This window comes from Penaeus japonicus, unplaced genomic scaffold (assembly GCF_977035675.1).
Source record: "Penaeus japonicus unplaced genomic scaffold, GWHDUDI00000001_assembly GWHDUDI00000001, whole genome shotgun sequence".
NCBI classification, from domain to species: domain Eukaryota; kingdom Metazoa; phylum Arthropoda; class Malacostraca; order Decapoda; family Penaeidae; genus Penaeus; species Penaeus japonicus.
In genome coordinates, this window is record NW_028234403.1 from 37,204,084 (window position 1) to 37,219,083 (window position 15,000).

At 42.4% G+C, this 15,000-nt stretch overlaps 2 protein-coding genes across 5 annotated transcripts in view; one reads left to right on the forward strand and one right to left on the reverse strand.

Annotated features, from left to right (window-relative positions):
• Positions 1 to 11,067, reverse strand: part of skd (mediator complex subunit skuld) — a 65,302-nt gene extending 54,235 nt beyond the window's left edge. For 2 of the 4 annotated variants that reach the window (XM_086539627.1, XM_086539616.1), the window contains exon 1: positions 10,679 to 11,067. In XM_086539627.1, the coding sequence (XP_086395753.1) occupies positions 10,679 to 10,747 (69 nt within the window). In that variant the 5' untranslated portion in view covers positions 10,748 to 11,067. The remainder of the gene's footprint in view (positions 1 to 10,678) is intronic. The other 2 variants (XM_086539607.1, XM_086539611.1) reach the window with 2 other exon arrangements.
• A 298-nt stretch (positions 11,068 to 11,365) lies between these two features.
• mRpL50 (mitochondrial ribosomal protein L50) overlaps positions 11,366 to 15,000 on the forward strand; it is an 11,357-nt gene continuing 7,722 nt past the window's right edge. The window contains exons 1-2 of the mRNA XM_043004051.2: positions 11,366 to 11,515; positions 14,215 to 14,318. Of these exons, the coding sequence (XP_042859985.2) occupies positions 11,426 to 11,515; positions 14,215 to 14,318 (194 nt within the window). The 5' untranslated portion in view covers positions 11,366 to 11,425. The remainder of the gene's footprint in view (positions 11,516 to 14,214; positions 14,319 to 15,000) is intronic.

Genomic DNA, 15,000 nt, shown 5'->3' on the forward strand with positions numbered 1-15,000 from the left:
ACCTGGCCAGGACACTCGTGCGTCGACAGTACCGCCCAGGTGTTCCGTTTCGTCCCCGCGCTAATTTTCCCGGCCTTATTTCTTACAGCCATTCTCCCTCCCCACTCTCTCACATATCACATAACTTGACGACATCATCAGCGCTAATCAGCACCATTGTCACAGGAGTTAAATCTAATCGCATAATCAATACGCTGCCATCAAGATAAGAACACGAGAGTGCAAACTCTTTCTTGAATCATGAAATGCGCCACATGTCGTTACTAAGCAAATTTCATACTCCGCACTTTGTATTCAAATTTTCTTGTTCATTCTTCCATCCATAGTACGCACGCCAGCGCACGTCCGCAGAGATATGCATGTGCTTTATCACTAGCGCTTTCAAGAATGTCCAATCCTAGTTTCTCGTGCTTAGGCGTCAGAAGCTAAACTAGACGGGATAGTAATAGCGGGCATTTAGGTTACGACGGAGAGCAAAGAAAGCGGCAAGAGTGAAGATATCATTTGGCAGGCCGTCAACAAAAACAGCAGCAGCACAAGTCCCAGCGCTGCCAGTGTATCATAACTCCCCTTCCTCAACACCCGCACCTTCAATATTTATACTTGCTATCTATCCGGGACTCGGTTTGGGAGACGTTGAGATAAGTGGGGCCTGATTTACACTGCGCAAGGAGATATACCACCGACTGTCGGAAAAGGGGTAATGCAGGCAGATAGATGCAAAACGGCGTTAGAAACAACAATTATAAAATAGATAACGACTGGAAGAGGTATTTCCGTTATACTGGAAAAGTAAAAGGGTAAGAAGAAAGAAGAAAGAAGAAAGAAGAAGAAGAAGAGACAGGAGAAATTGAAAACAGCATCAAGAAGAGGGGCAAGAGGGTGGGGTGAGAGAGGGGAGGAGGAGAGAGCCGATGCATACACAAGGTCACGCTGAGCCGCCTCATCTGTCCTTGATTCTTTGCATAAGACTAATGTCGACGGAGAGGAGGGTTTTAAAGAGAAAAGCGGAGAGGCGGAGGAGAGGGCCGAGGCGAGAGATAAGACAGCGATGAAGACATTTTGATTATGATCCATCAAGGACGCGCGATAGAGATGACTTCTTGTTCGCCCGCCATCGCTGACGTGCACCTGTCTGCCAGTCTGTGTGACCTCCATTTCAGTTTCGTTTGTTTTTTGCGCCCCATGACCTCCTCTGCCGACTCACCTAGTGGCGGCCAGCCAATGCCGGGCCTTGAAGGGGGCCCTACCTCAGTACGTATTCTATGCATGTAGGTATAATGGCAGAAGTAGATGCAGAAACCGAAGCAAACAAATATAAATGGAACACGCAGAAGGAACAATCGCAAATAAATGTAACTAAAAAGATACCGGTTGCTGCAGCTCCTACATCAGTGTAACGCTAAAAATAGCAGGCACTAAGGCAGAAGTTGAACGCTAGTTCCCACTGCAACCTCATTTCTCACGCACATTCAAATCCTCACCCATAAAGACAGCAACTCGCGTGTTAAAAAGAAAATCCCCCTATCTACAAAGCGTCAGGTGCCTTGTTTTTTCACACGTCTTTATCCTTTACACCTTACCTTATTACGCACTCTTAACTGGTGCCAAATCGTGTATCGCCGCTTTAACCAGTCTTTTTTTTTGTTACTGGCGTTCACGAGAGTAAGCATGTACCCACCCCCTCATACAAATATATGCACACGCTCAGGTAGCCTCTTGTCAATCATAACAGGGCAAGGTGAGGTGGCGTTTACTCTGTTGCGCTGACTGTATTTCTATCCAGTTTGCCATCACGACACTTTCCTGCACATGACGCAATGACATTGTGTATATTTGTGCATGTACTTAAATTTAGGTAGAGCTTACGAGTGAGTGAGTGAGTGAGTGAGTGAGAGAAATCCTTTCCAACATCGTAGACACGAGAAAGCGAACACGAAACTACACATGAACACCTGTTTTGCGAGTGTCAGCCAACCCTCCCCATGACTCCTGACAACCTGCGCAGGTTACTTGCAAGGCCAATCTTGCATCTCATAAAACAGTTCCGGGCGCTGGCAAGCACGCTATAACCCCCCCCCCCTCCTCTTTCTCGTCATCATCGGGGAGTGACAGGAAAACGTTACTTTTCAAAGAGAGGCTAGTATGGATCACGGCCTTCCTACTGGACATATATATACATACATACATATACACACACTCACTCTCTGTTAAACCTTGAATCAACCAGCTATTGAATTGAATCGGGAGAACCGGCGGAAGGTAGAATCCAACAACAGGCCATATAAAACAAGGTGCGAGTTAAACGCAAATAAACAAGAGGGGAAAAGACTAGCGGAAAAAAAACAACAAATAGAGTAACTACACAATGCTCCCTTCGGGCAATTGCTGTTCAACGAGACACACATTCGTAATATTTAATGTATATTAAGTCATTCTTCGTAAATCCCTTTTAGCACCTTCTTCCTCCTCTTTAGTGACTCGAACTAAAACTTTGTGAAAGCTCGTTTAATCTGCAATATCGAGGGGTTAAGTTCCCATGGCGGCTGGGCATGTATATTCATCCATTGAACTGATTATAAGCAATAAAGGCAGGCAGAAAAACACGTGGGAGCAGATGCACGAAAGCAATCGTAATCCGCCAATAAACACAGACGGCAGAGGAGGAAAATACGGACTAAAATACGATCGATCAGCTGGACATGTCATTATCAGTTGAACCAGTAATAACCTACTCACCGACACTCTCTGCAAACTCAATTCCAAGCCCCTCTTCCTCTCCTTTCTTCCTTCCCCTGTCCTCCGTAGTACACGCCTTCATCTTAATCGATGTAAGATTTCTCTCGCCTTCCCCAGTCCCCAATTCCCCACCAGTAACCCCGGCGGCCCAGCCTAGCCCACGCCCTCCCACCCCCACCCTAATACTCACCACACCTTGCAGCTACCCTGACCACTCACTCCTTCACATATACACGCACATGCACCTGGCAACCTTGAGAGAACGGCCCCAGCAACTGCCAACTTAAACGTCACCCCAACACCACCCAATGCCTTACACATCTCGGCGTCACTGCTCCAGCGAGACACGTTGCAAAGCACCTTAGGGCATCACGTTTACCTTTGCAGGAGCATAAACATCTGCGCCTCCCCCCCTCCTCTGCCTGTCTCTGTCTCATACAAATATATATTAATGAATGAATGAATGAATTGATAAATCATAGATACGTACATTTGGACAAATATATATATATATATATATATATATATATATATATATATATACATATATATATATATATATACATATATATAAGAAAATAAATATATATATATACATATACATGACCATATACATTATGTGTATATAAAGCCAGATAAAGAATGCATAAGTAAAGAGTGGACAATGAGTGATACTTACGTGAGCCCTTTCACCTACGCAACCAACCCCTTGAGGATCTGTCACACTGACCAATCGTATAATCTCATCAACGGAGATATTTCGAACAGACGCCCTTTTTCCCCGCCCCACCCCCTCCCCCTTCTCCAACACCCTTGACGACCCCACTGTCATTCAGACGATCAACGAGCCATCAGTGGATGATAACAAACCCCGCACGCTCGTCATTCCTTAGGCAGAAAAGGAAAGCGCTCGGGGGGAAAGGAGATCGGATACTCCTAAAGGACACCCCCTCCCCCTCCCCCTCCCTCCACCTCCAAACAGAAACCCTCAGGGCACTCCGCTGTTACCTTTCCCGCCTGCCGTTTAGTTCATGAACCTAACTCCCTAATTATTACCCACAGGCACAGGACATTTCCATCCTTGCAGTCCTGCCCCTCCCCCCCTTTTTTCCCAAATCCGCCCTCAAAACCCCCAAAGGCTTTTCCTACAGCAAATCACATCGCTCAAAATATCACAACCGGACGCGTGGAGGAGGGATAACCCACCGACTTCTCACCGGGTCCCTCTCCCCTTACCCCCACCCCCACCCCCACCTTTCCGGCCCTCGTTACGTCACGCTGACCGGCCGGCTTGTTCTGGTCCTGGCTTAGACACCGCGCCGGAAAAACACAAGGGGGACCTAACCCTGGGAAACCCTCGCCCGTCCCCGGCTCTTGCACACCCCATCCTTGTCGCCCGCCGGCCTGCCTGCCTGCCTGCCTGCTCGCTTGCCCAACCAACCTCCACAGAACTTGCTTGTCTCGGAATTACCTTGGCCTACGTGATAAAACCTAAGGGAGCCCGTTACTCTTCTCTCTGATGTATATCCCCCTCCCCCTCCCCCTCTTAGGCCTAACGCAAAGACTACCATCACCGTTCTATTCATTAATGTGCAATCCCGCCTAGGAACTTATTAGCTGCGTATATTAAGCATACCGTTCAGCAAAATCTACTGGACCCGAGCCCCGCCCACTGCATTACAAAACAAAATACGAAACAAAAATAATCACGGATATTGCCTAAATGCTGCGCTACAATATCTGGCGTGGCAAATACAAATAAATATAACATTGATATTAATCAATAACACGATTGTTATCATGTGTTCATTACAGTTATAAAAGTAATTAATTAGCAAAATAATTATAAATAACAATACCTAGCAGAACTATAGGAATAGCAGAATAATAATAATAATAATAATAATAATAATAATAATAATAATAATAATAACAATAATAATAATAATAACAACAATGGTACTATTATTAATTTTACTATCAACATAAAAACACTATAATAAAAAGTATGATAACTATAATTACTAATGGTATAAATACAAAAACAAATAACAAAACCATAACATTAATGATGATACTGCTTATCCCAACAGAGAAAACATAACCAGACTAACAAATACGAATAACCTGTGAGTCACTTTATTCAATATCATCAATGAAAGAAACGACACTACTGACAATATGACTGGGGTAATATTGTGACCTATTAACAGTATTATCATTAGTAGTAAAAGTAATATTACAAGTACTAGTAATAATAATAATGGTAGTAGTAGTGGTAGTAGTAGTAGTAGTAGCAGCAGTGATATCATTATTCCATAACAACAGTAACAATAAAATAACTTAATAATAATAATAAAAATAATAAACATAATACTAAAAAAAATAATAATAAATACAAAGCACAGCGTATAGTAATTACAGTTATAATTGTAGTAGAAGTATGATTATCATAATGATTATAATATCCATAATACTACTAATAAAAAATAATCATAGCAATAACAACCATCATTATCATGGTAAAATAAATATCAATGACGGTTATGAGCAACTCCAATAAATTTGTTCAAACGTTATAATACAAACGTTAATTTGTTATAGATTCAAGAGCGACCTAACAAATAAAATAAAAATCAACATATGAATAGCACAGCAGGACAGTATCATTATTTACAGACGATGACTTTATTTACTTATACCGTTTATCCTTGTCATCGTCGGTATTGCTTTAACTGTTACCATCATGGCAACAGCTTTATGCTATTGTTATCAGTCGCCAACGATTACCACTACCAACCGCAGCTGTCATTTCACTACCCGTCAATATAAAAAGAAATTGCCTGTCATCTCCTGTCGTGAATGAAACAAAAAGCGCCCCCCTCCCAACATTCTAGATTAAATGCAAGCAACCGCAGAAGAGCAGTGGCACTCAAAAAAATCTCTGGGGACTAGACCTACGTCTGAGAGAACTGGATGTAACCTTCACTTCTCCCACATTCCCAACACCCCCCTGCCCCTGCCCCTGCCCCTTCCCCTCTTCCTCCTCCTATTCCTCCTTACTCCGATTCCTGTCGTACACGCACATCAACACAGGTAGCACCACTTGTGACGTCAGCGATAGCGGGGATGGCACTCCAGTGTGGCACGCGGCGGCGGTGGTGGTGGTGGTGGCACCACGGGGGCAACAGGTAGGTCGCCAGCCAGGCCGGCCACACCACCACCTTCCATGCCCGCTCCCTTCCCCTGATCAATATACAATGCCAACAGCCGCTACTCACATACCTACTACAAACCGGTACCACTAAAACTAACACGTAAGAAAAAAAAACTACTGAACGAGTAAATAGGAATTTATACTGTATATAAATCCCTGAAATTCGGCGAAACAGCAGCCATCAAGTGTTATATCCAATTGGCAATGTAAGATAATATTTCATAAACTACGGTTACCAATGTATGTCAAGTGCATATTATCACAGGCCAGATTCACAAGCACGCATGAGACCGGCAAGAACTTACAAAGGAAAATCAAAACAAGCACCTCAACGGGGGGGACCTTTCATTAAGAGGGAGGGGGAAGGAAGGAAGGGGAGAGGGAGGAAAGGAAGGAAGGAAGGAAGGAAGGAAGGAAGGAAGGAAGGAAGGAAGGAAGGGAGCAACGTGTTTGTTGGGGGTCGAAGGTGGAAGGGTTACGGACGAAGGCCACTTGGTCAGATCGATCGTTCTGCGTGGGGAAGGGGGTGAGGGGAGGGAGGAGGGGATGGGGAGGTCACACCCAGGTCAGGGGGCAGGCAACATCTACAAACTCAAGTAGGCTACGCCCCCCAACCCCCGCCCGCCACTACCTTCCGCACTCGACTTGCAGTCCCAACACACATTCCGGCAACGAGCCAATCAAGGGAAAACGCCAATGGCAGGAAATGTCACCTAATTCAAAATCCGGTGTAGAGCACATCCGCCCAGACACGCGCACTCAATCGACTACTCCTATCTCAGTCAATTGGAAAAGGAAGAGGGAACAATTGCAAACTGGAAAACCGCTAGCGAGACAGGAGAGAAGGAATCAAAATCAAGACCGGAACTACTTGTACATCTTCAGGTGATTGCTGCCGCCCTCACACACTGAAAATCTATCAGTGTACTACCAACCACAAAGATGTAGCTTGCTGAAGGGGAGAGGGAGAGGAGGAGAGAGGGTGAAAAGAGATGGCGGGAGATGGGAAACAGGAACACACTAACCGCCCGTCTTCCCCGTGTACGTTGCTACACTGCAGAACAACAACTTCCGAAACGCTTCTTACTTATTGGCTGTGGTAGTGGGCCGCTGGTGAGAAGCCTGTAACCCAGAGTGGGCTGCTTGGGCTAGCTTCTTGGTCCCCTCCCCCTCTCCCTCTCCCCCTCCCATCCTACCTCGAACACAGAAAACGACGTGGGGAAACCGAGAGGGGGGAGGGAGAGGACCGTTATTGGAAAACGTTCTTGGTGGACGGCATAATCGACTTAAAGAGAAGATGGCGCAGGCGGGATATCTGTTTATACGAACTGTCTACTCCCAATTTCCTCTTCTCACCTCGGACTAACATCTCGGGAATAATGAAGACGAGAAAGGAGACGGGAAAGAAGGGAGGCGAAGCAAGATGCTATGAAATATGTCCACATCTTGCATTCCTTAGGTTCAATGCACTTCTACGCTGAATACCGAGGAAAGTAAATTACACTTCACAATCCCCAGCTCGCGATCCTTGTAATGATCACGCTGCGCCAACCCACGTGGACAAGGCATGGGTTTCGTGGGAGGAAGGCAGGAAGGAAGAAAGAGCTTATCTGAGGAAGAGTATAAGGCAGAGGGGTGACCGATGGGGCTCCAAGAGATTGACAGCAGGAAGCTGTCGAGACCAAAGACTTGGAGGGGGTGGGGGGCAGAAACTTCAAAAATGACAGGTGAACCGTCAGATGACACGCACACGCAATTTTAGAAAGCTTTACGAAATCTCCTAACATCTGTTCACCGCAATGGTATGGGGGGAACTTACAAGTATCTTGCAACCTGAAGATGCATTATTATGGCACAAAGATAACAATGATAGTAGGAAAACCACATCTATTCCATCGGGGAAAATATATGAACGTGTAGCAGTATCCAGGGCAGCTGACTAAAAGAGGGGCGGAGTCAACAGGCTCCTTGTCTAATATCGTCTTAAGTGAGGCTAATCAGCTGATCGCTCCTCTTTATATATATGAATACATTTCGATAAACTTGTAACACATGCAAACGCTGTTATATTATGCGAAGAGGATTTAAACCGACGCACACGCGCGCCTGAATCTCGCTCACTGTCCTCGCTGTAGCCCCTCCCCTTCCCCGACCCCAATGGGTAACTGAACACCCACCCAGCCCACTCACAATTTACCCCCCAGAGAGAGGGGATCCCCGGATGCCAAGACAACGCTAGTAGGAGCGTAGGAGTGATCCTACACGCTCCTCCAGCCACCCTCTATCCTTAGACGTCTCATGTATATGCTATGGCAGAAAAGGCCAAGGTCATGCACACATCTAGAACGAGGGAGGGGGCGGGGGATGTGATGGGGATGGAAGATCTAACAGAATCACCACACAGCTACGAAGCTTTAATGCAATAATGCTAGGGAACAGTTGTCTGTAATGCAACCAAGATAAGATGACAATGCAAACAACAACACAAGCACATTCCTGCGACAGCACAAGCCGGAGCCCCCAAAGGGAGGGAGGGCGGGTGGGAGGGTGTGCCAAAGGAGGCGGGCGCAGGACAGGCAAGAGGAAGAAGGACAATAAAAGGGAAAAGGGAGGAGCAGCTACCCAGTCAGAGTCTAGGTGGAAGGGGGTGGGGGCAGAAGAAGGGGAGTCATCGCCATTCCGTTTCTCCAAACCCACGTTCCACGTGTCATCGCCAAAATAAACAAACAAGCCCTAACATTTGCGACTCCATAGACAGACTCCGCGAGCGGCATGTCGGACGCTGTCAGGTTGATACTATATGAATAAGGTAACGAGCTGCTTGGAAGGGAGTAAAGACGAACACACACACATACACATACACATACACACACACACACACACACACACACACACACACACACACACACACACATATATTTATATATATATATATATCTTATATATATATATATATATATATATATATATATATATAAACATATACATCGGTATACAAACATTATATATATGATATACATATATGTATATATATAAATATATATATAGGTATGTATATCTATATCTATATCTATATCTATCTATCTATATTATGCATAAATATTAATATATATATAAATATATATATATATATATATATATATATATATATATATATATATATATATATATATATATATATACATAAAAGAGAGAGAGAGAGAGAGAGAGAGAGAGAGAGAGAGAGAGAGAGAGAGAGAGAGAGAGAGAGAGAGAGAGAGAGAGGGGGGGGGGAGCAAAACAAAAAATGGTTGGGCCGGCCCGCGAATCAATCCGTAGGTCCACGCGCCACACACTCACTGCTCCAAACACTACCACGATGGTTGGAAGGAGAGGTGGAGGGGAAGGGGGGGGAGGTACCGTGGTGGGCGAGGAATGGAGAAAGAGAAGAAAAATCAAAAGAAAGCCGACTGGAATGCGCTATGAGAGGAGTGCGTTTGAGAGCAGGAGTCGAGAGAGATGATAAGAAGAGCCACCGTGTCGATTCGCGTAGCCCCCCCCCCCTCCTCCCCACGTAAACGGTCGCAACACTCACGAGCAACAATGAGAGCAGAGCCCATACCGCAATCTGAGCGTGACGATTACGAAATGCAGGATCGTACAAATGAAGCAAAACTGCAACTAATTCACACCAGACACTACACACCACTACGTTTAACTTTCTTGCACCAACTAGATCCTATTCAATACCCTTCCTGAGCATGGATTCAACAAGGATCTTTCCACTGTTCATCATGAAAATGCAGTCTTGCAATCGGCCTGCAATTCATTCAACAACTCGATATAAAAAGCCGGGGAATGCATTTGCGTAACATCGAGATCAAAATAAATAGGCAAATGCGTTTGGCTAGTAGACTGGGACTCCAACCTAGCAGTCCCTCGCCTCCCCCCCCTCTCCCCATTAACCCCTTTCCTCTTCCTTTCGACATTTTTGTTCAACTCGAAAATAATAATAGGAAATAATGGTGAAAAAAAGGAATGACCCTGAGCAATAAGAACATGCCACGATTCATGGGAAATTTTGCCTGCATACCCTCATGCTTGCACACACACACACACACACTTCGCGGAAGACAAATAACTGTATACAGAGATACGAATAAAAAAAAAGAAAGTCACAAGAAATGCTAAGGAAAACTGTCAAAAAAGACAGCGAAAAATTCATGGCTAGATTTCACCTACGACCCCCTCCCCGCCCTCCATCCCCACCCCCACGACCCCCACCTATTACTTCGGCAGAGCACGGCATTCTCGACCTTAGCGACGTGACAAGTCCAATGATGAACACCCGCAGCATTTTGGGCCGAAGGCACTGGATACTTCCCTTTGCAAGCCATTTCGCGTCCATGCACGGGGAGACAGAGAGAAGGAAGGGGATGAAACGCCTCCTGCCCGGCGAAAACGGAGGAATTATGACTTAGGAGTAATGTAGGGCAAAGCAAAATCCGCTTCGAGTCTTCTCTTTAAGCTCGGCTGAATATACATTTTTCGGCCTGTTTTGGCGAGGAATTTCGGGTCATACCAGCAATTTTTAGCTCTTCTCGGTCCTGTTGCTGGCTAGGGAGAAAGCTAACGCAGCCAGGAGGAGATATCTAGAATTGATCAAAGAGGAGAGGGGAGAAAACGAGAAGGTAAATATCACAACAACAGTCGGTCACTTTCATTCAAAACTCATGTACTTACCAGGGCGAAGAAATTGGTGTGGCAATCTTCTAAGCTTGCCCCGTTCGTCTGAGAGTGCGTAGACATCATATATCCATTTTTGACACGACACTTGGATTGGTCTCAACCCACACACTATGGATTAATCACTGAAAATCACCCGATAACCACAATCACTCCATGGATCTCACTGTAATGGCGGAGGGGAAACGAGAGGCGTTCCAACAATGCTCCGACCTCCGCTGTCAAAAGCCGTCTTTTAGCCCCATTCGGGAGATGAGCCACAGAAGACAAAATTCGGTATCTTTAGTATTTTTTAGAGTAAAATATTGAATCTGAAGATTATAATAGTTGATAAGACCTAGGAGAGCGTTACTTATGTGTGCGACTGGAAATATTTTGTAAAGAGTATGAGTGTTCCTCGGGCGAGCTCGAGCCCCAGCGGTGTGAAACTCGGCCGCTGATTGGTTAGCCGGGTTCGCTTAGAAGGTATTCAGATTTTCACGATTTTCGGATCGGTGATTTTGCGCAGCGCGGAATTCCCGGCGCTAGAGTAAAACACTTAGATTATAATACACTAAAATCGAATGTTGAATGTATCGGGAAATTTCTGTATCCTTCGTGAAATGAATTTAGCTGCTTATCAAACTAAAAGTTACAGAACGGACTCATCATCCCTCCCAGATTCTCGAAATCTCGAATACACTCTAGACACTCTAGCAATTCAGTGTTCTGATTGGTCAATGCAGGTCACGTGACTTAACCATCATGGCCGCCTCCATAACAAAGCTTCGTCTGCTTCAATCCTCGCAAAATCTGAAAAATATCTTAAACTATAGACCGATATCAAAGTTCCAGGTAATTATCTCTATTCTAGATAACTTGGGATTGTCAAGTGGGATATTCGTTAATCAATACTAGCTGTAACATTGAAAAATTGATTATAATATATGGTAGGCTTAAATTTGCTGAAGACTACAAACCCTTGGATTGTTTATTAAAGTTTTCTGCGAAATTACGATCGCGAGCAATGCCTTTTATGGAGATTTTCATTCAGTGTGTTTTACTTTGATTTAAGGGGTGTGAGGAGAAACAGACCTTTTTTTGTCAATACTATATCAAAGTCGGTATACGAGACTAAAGATCCCGACCATTAAGTTATACATAATAAATTTGATATATTTATAGGCATGACAATCCCCTCTCTGAATTTTTTATATTAATTTTTGAAGTATATGACATAGATTGAATAAATGTACACTAGGAGATTAATATTCTGAGGAATAAGTAATCTCTGATGTTTTGTTAACCGTTGGGTAGATCTATCTAATAATGTATACATTTTTAACTGAGATTTTAAGCTTTTATGATTATATTTGCTGTCAGTTCAAGTTGTTTAGGTTCATTATGAGTCTGGTACTTCTATACAAATTGTGTATGGTCGTTGATGTATATGACTGATTTAATGGATTGCATTCCCTGTGTAGTCCACATTTGATGGTGTCTGGAGAAACTGGTTAAAGCAATGATATTGATTGTAATAATAGCATGTGATTACTATGGCCATGAGAAAGCCCAACAAACTTCCACAATGTAAATTTTTGTTTTATAGTGCTGGTAGACCTACCTGGCAAATTATCATCAAATAAGGAACTAGTTTGAGCTCTATCTTGTCAGATTGTTTATGGTTGAGGTTTATTTGCTTTTGGTACTTAGATCAACCACTGTCATGGCAGTTGTCAGTTGTTGCTCTGCAGGTTCTCATGGAACTTCATTACAACCTTTCGTTAAAGAAAGTCGTAGGGACTAAAGCCTCCTAGATATTGTGTAAGAGGCATTATATGCTTGGCATTAGTACAAGTCATTGTTGTATTAGTGTATCTTCATGTTTGCTCCACAATTTCCCCATACATTTCATTCCCTCCCAAGCTATTTAGGCCAGCATTGCTACAGTTGGTTGCCGTATACTGAAATGACTCCACCGTTACTAAATTCATTAGTAATGGGATCATGCAGCCTTTGTATATAATCACTATGAGTTCTTAGATTTTCCACTCACTCGTAAAATTCTGTTTCATTTTTCATTTGCAGACTGAAAATGACGCAAGCTATTAAACTGTGAAATGTTAACTGTAAATGTTAACACCCTACCATCCAATACTAGCTTATTTGCTGATCTTCACTGTTGCCAAAGCCCAGTAAACTTCCACTAGCTATATCCTGGCAAGATAAAGCTTGTAGATCAACCTGGCCAATCATCATATTATGAACCAGTCCAATCCCTATCTTACCACTTGAAGGAGCTTTGTTAGGCTTTGTCAGAGTACGAAGCACAGAGACCCATGGAGTTCCTACATCCATTATTGGGTTGGACTAAAGATTGTAGGTCTTCTGTCACAGGTCACAGCCTATTTAATTACAAGTAAAGAGACCTGTTTTTTTAAGCCACTGTGGGTGATTTGTAAACTCTTACGGGTAAATGTTATTATTTGACCTTCTGTGACTTTCAAAACATGACATTTATTTCATGATTATATTGTCAATTTTCTATTCAAAATCACTTGAAACATCATTTGATCTGTGATGGAAGGCCAACAATCTTTAGCCAACCAGACTAACAACTTATCGTCATTTGATTATTGTGGCCTCTACACCGATGGCACTGACGATATATTTTCTAACAAAATAAATCTTTGACTAGTATATAATTTGAAGATAAATTACCTGGTAGGTCTGCAGGCTCTCATCTTCCAGACTATATATGTATTGGAGGTATGTTGTTTTTTGGTTTGTAAGCCTCCCTACTGTTTATCCTCAAATATGGAACCAGTCCAAGGCTTGCCCTGCCAGGCTTTATGTTGTGGAGGTTGAACATTTTCTGTGCTGTCAAAACAGTATCATTTCTGTTAATTGCTTCCTACAACTTCTTTTAGAGACCTATATGAGAGCTTGTAATTATTTTTTGGGTCAGTCTCCATATTCAATTGTTTTTCCCTCATCTTATAAGTGCTAGTGTAAGTTCTCCCTGATTCTGCGTCATTTTACAATTTATTCATATTCAGAATCTTTATCAGTTCTTTATGCAGATCTTTAAAAAATGGTTCATGGGAAAATCTCCTTTCCTTACAATAACAAGTTTACTTGCATTTGCTGCACTTTTTTGTAAAATAAATATGATAAGTGTTTATATAGAATGTTCTTTGTTTTTCTTAAAACTACTTTCATCATCAGATTTGTGTGTTTATAGATTATGCTTTTATGTTAGCTGTAAAAAAGATACAGAAATATAAATATTTTACTTTTACTTGTCATCTCTTTTTATGGTTTAATGAGTTCAGAATAAATGTATCATACACTGACTTAATTTGACAATATAATTATATTTGTGTAATATTAGAAAATTTATTGAGTGCAGTATATCAGAGTAATAGTATTTTTAGTTCATCCTTTGAGCAATACAAGGCTTCTGATATTTGTGATGTTTATCTTTTCCCAGGAGAACAAGTGATTTGAAGTGTGTAAATGTTATGTCACTGACGATATGTTGTATTTACAAGGATGTGCGGCACTGCTCTGTCTCTCCCGTTGTTGCTGATGAGGACGGTCACCAACTGAAGGACCGCAGATTTGAATTCGATGCTGTGTCCTTGGCTGCCCGAGGGTAAGAAATGAAGGAATATGTAATTCAAAGAAATTTTCTTGTTTTGTTTGTTAGGTGATAACTTTAATCATTTCTTTCTGTAACTGAAACTGAAATAATTATCATTTTCAGTGAAATAGAAAAAACAAGAACAAAAGAGGTAGGGTATTGAAGATTATAGTTTTTAACAAAATCAGGGTCCACAATTTGTCAATATGTATGTGTGTGTGTGTGTGTGTGTGTGTGTGTGTGTGTGTGTGTGTGTAAAAGTTATGATATGATAGCAAAACATAATCTCAGGTACAAGATTTGTCAGTTATATTGTATTAACATGCTTTAAAGGTAAGATTATCTTCAAGTAACATTATTTATCAGAAGTCCAATTTTTTGAGAACTTGAAGCTCCTGTTACTGGATTGTTTTTTTTTTTTTCTTCTTCTTCTTACTTACTTACTTACTTACTTACTTACTTACTTACTTACTTACTTACTTACACATCATCAGAAAGTAGATTTTCCTTACATTTGTATGATTTTACTAAAATGAATATTACTCCTCCAAGAAAATATACTTTGGTTGGTATAGATTATTACTATACATTTACCAGTAACTGAAACTCATAATCATCAGTAGGTTCATGCTGTGAATCCTGGGGACCTAATGCTATAGAATAACTATGAAGGAACTGGAGAACAAAGTGTTTT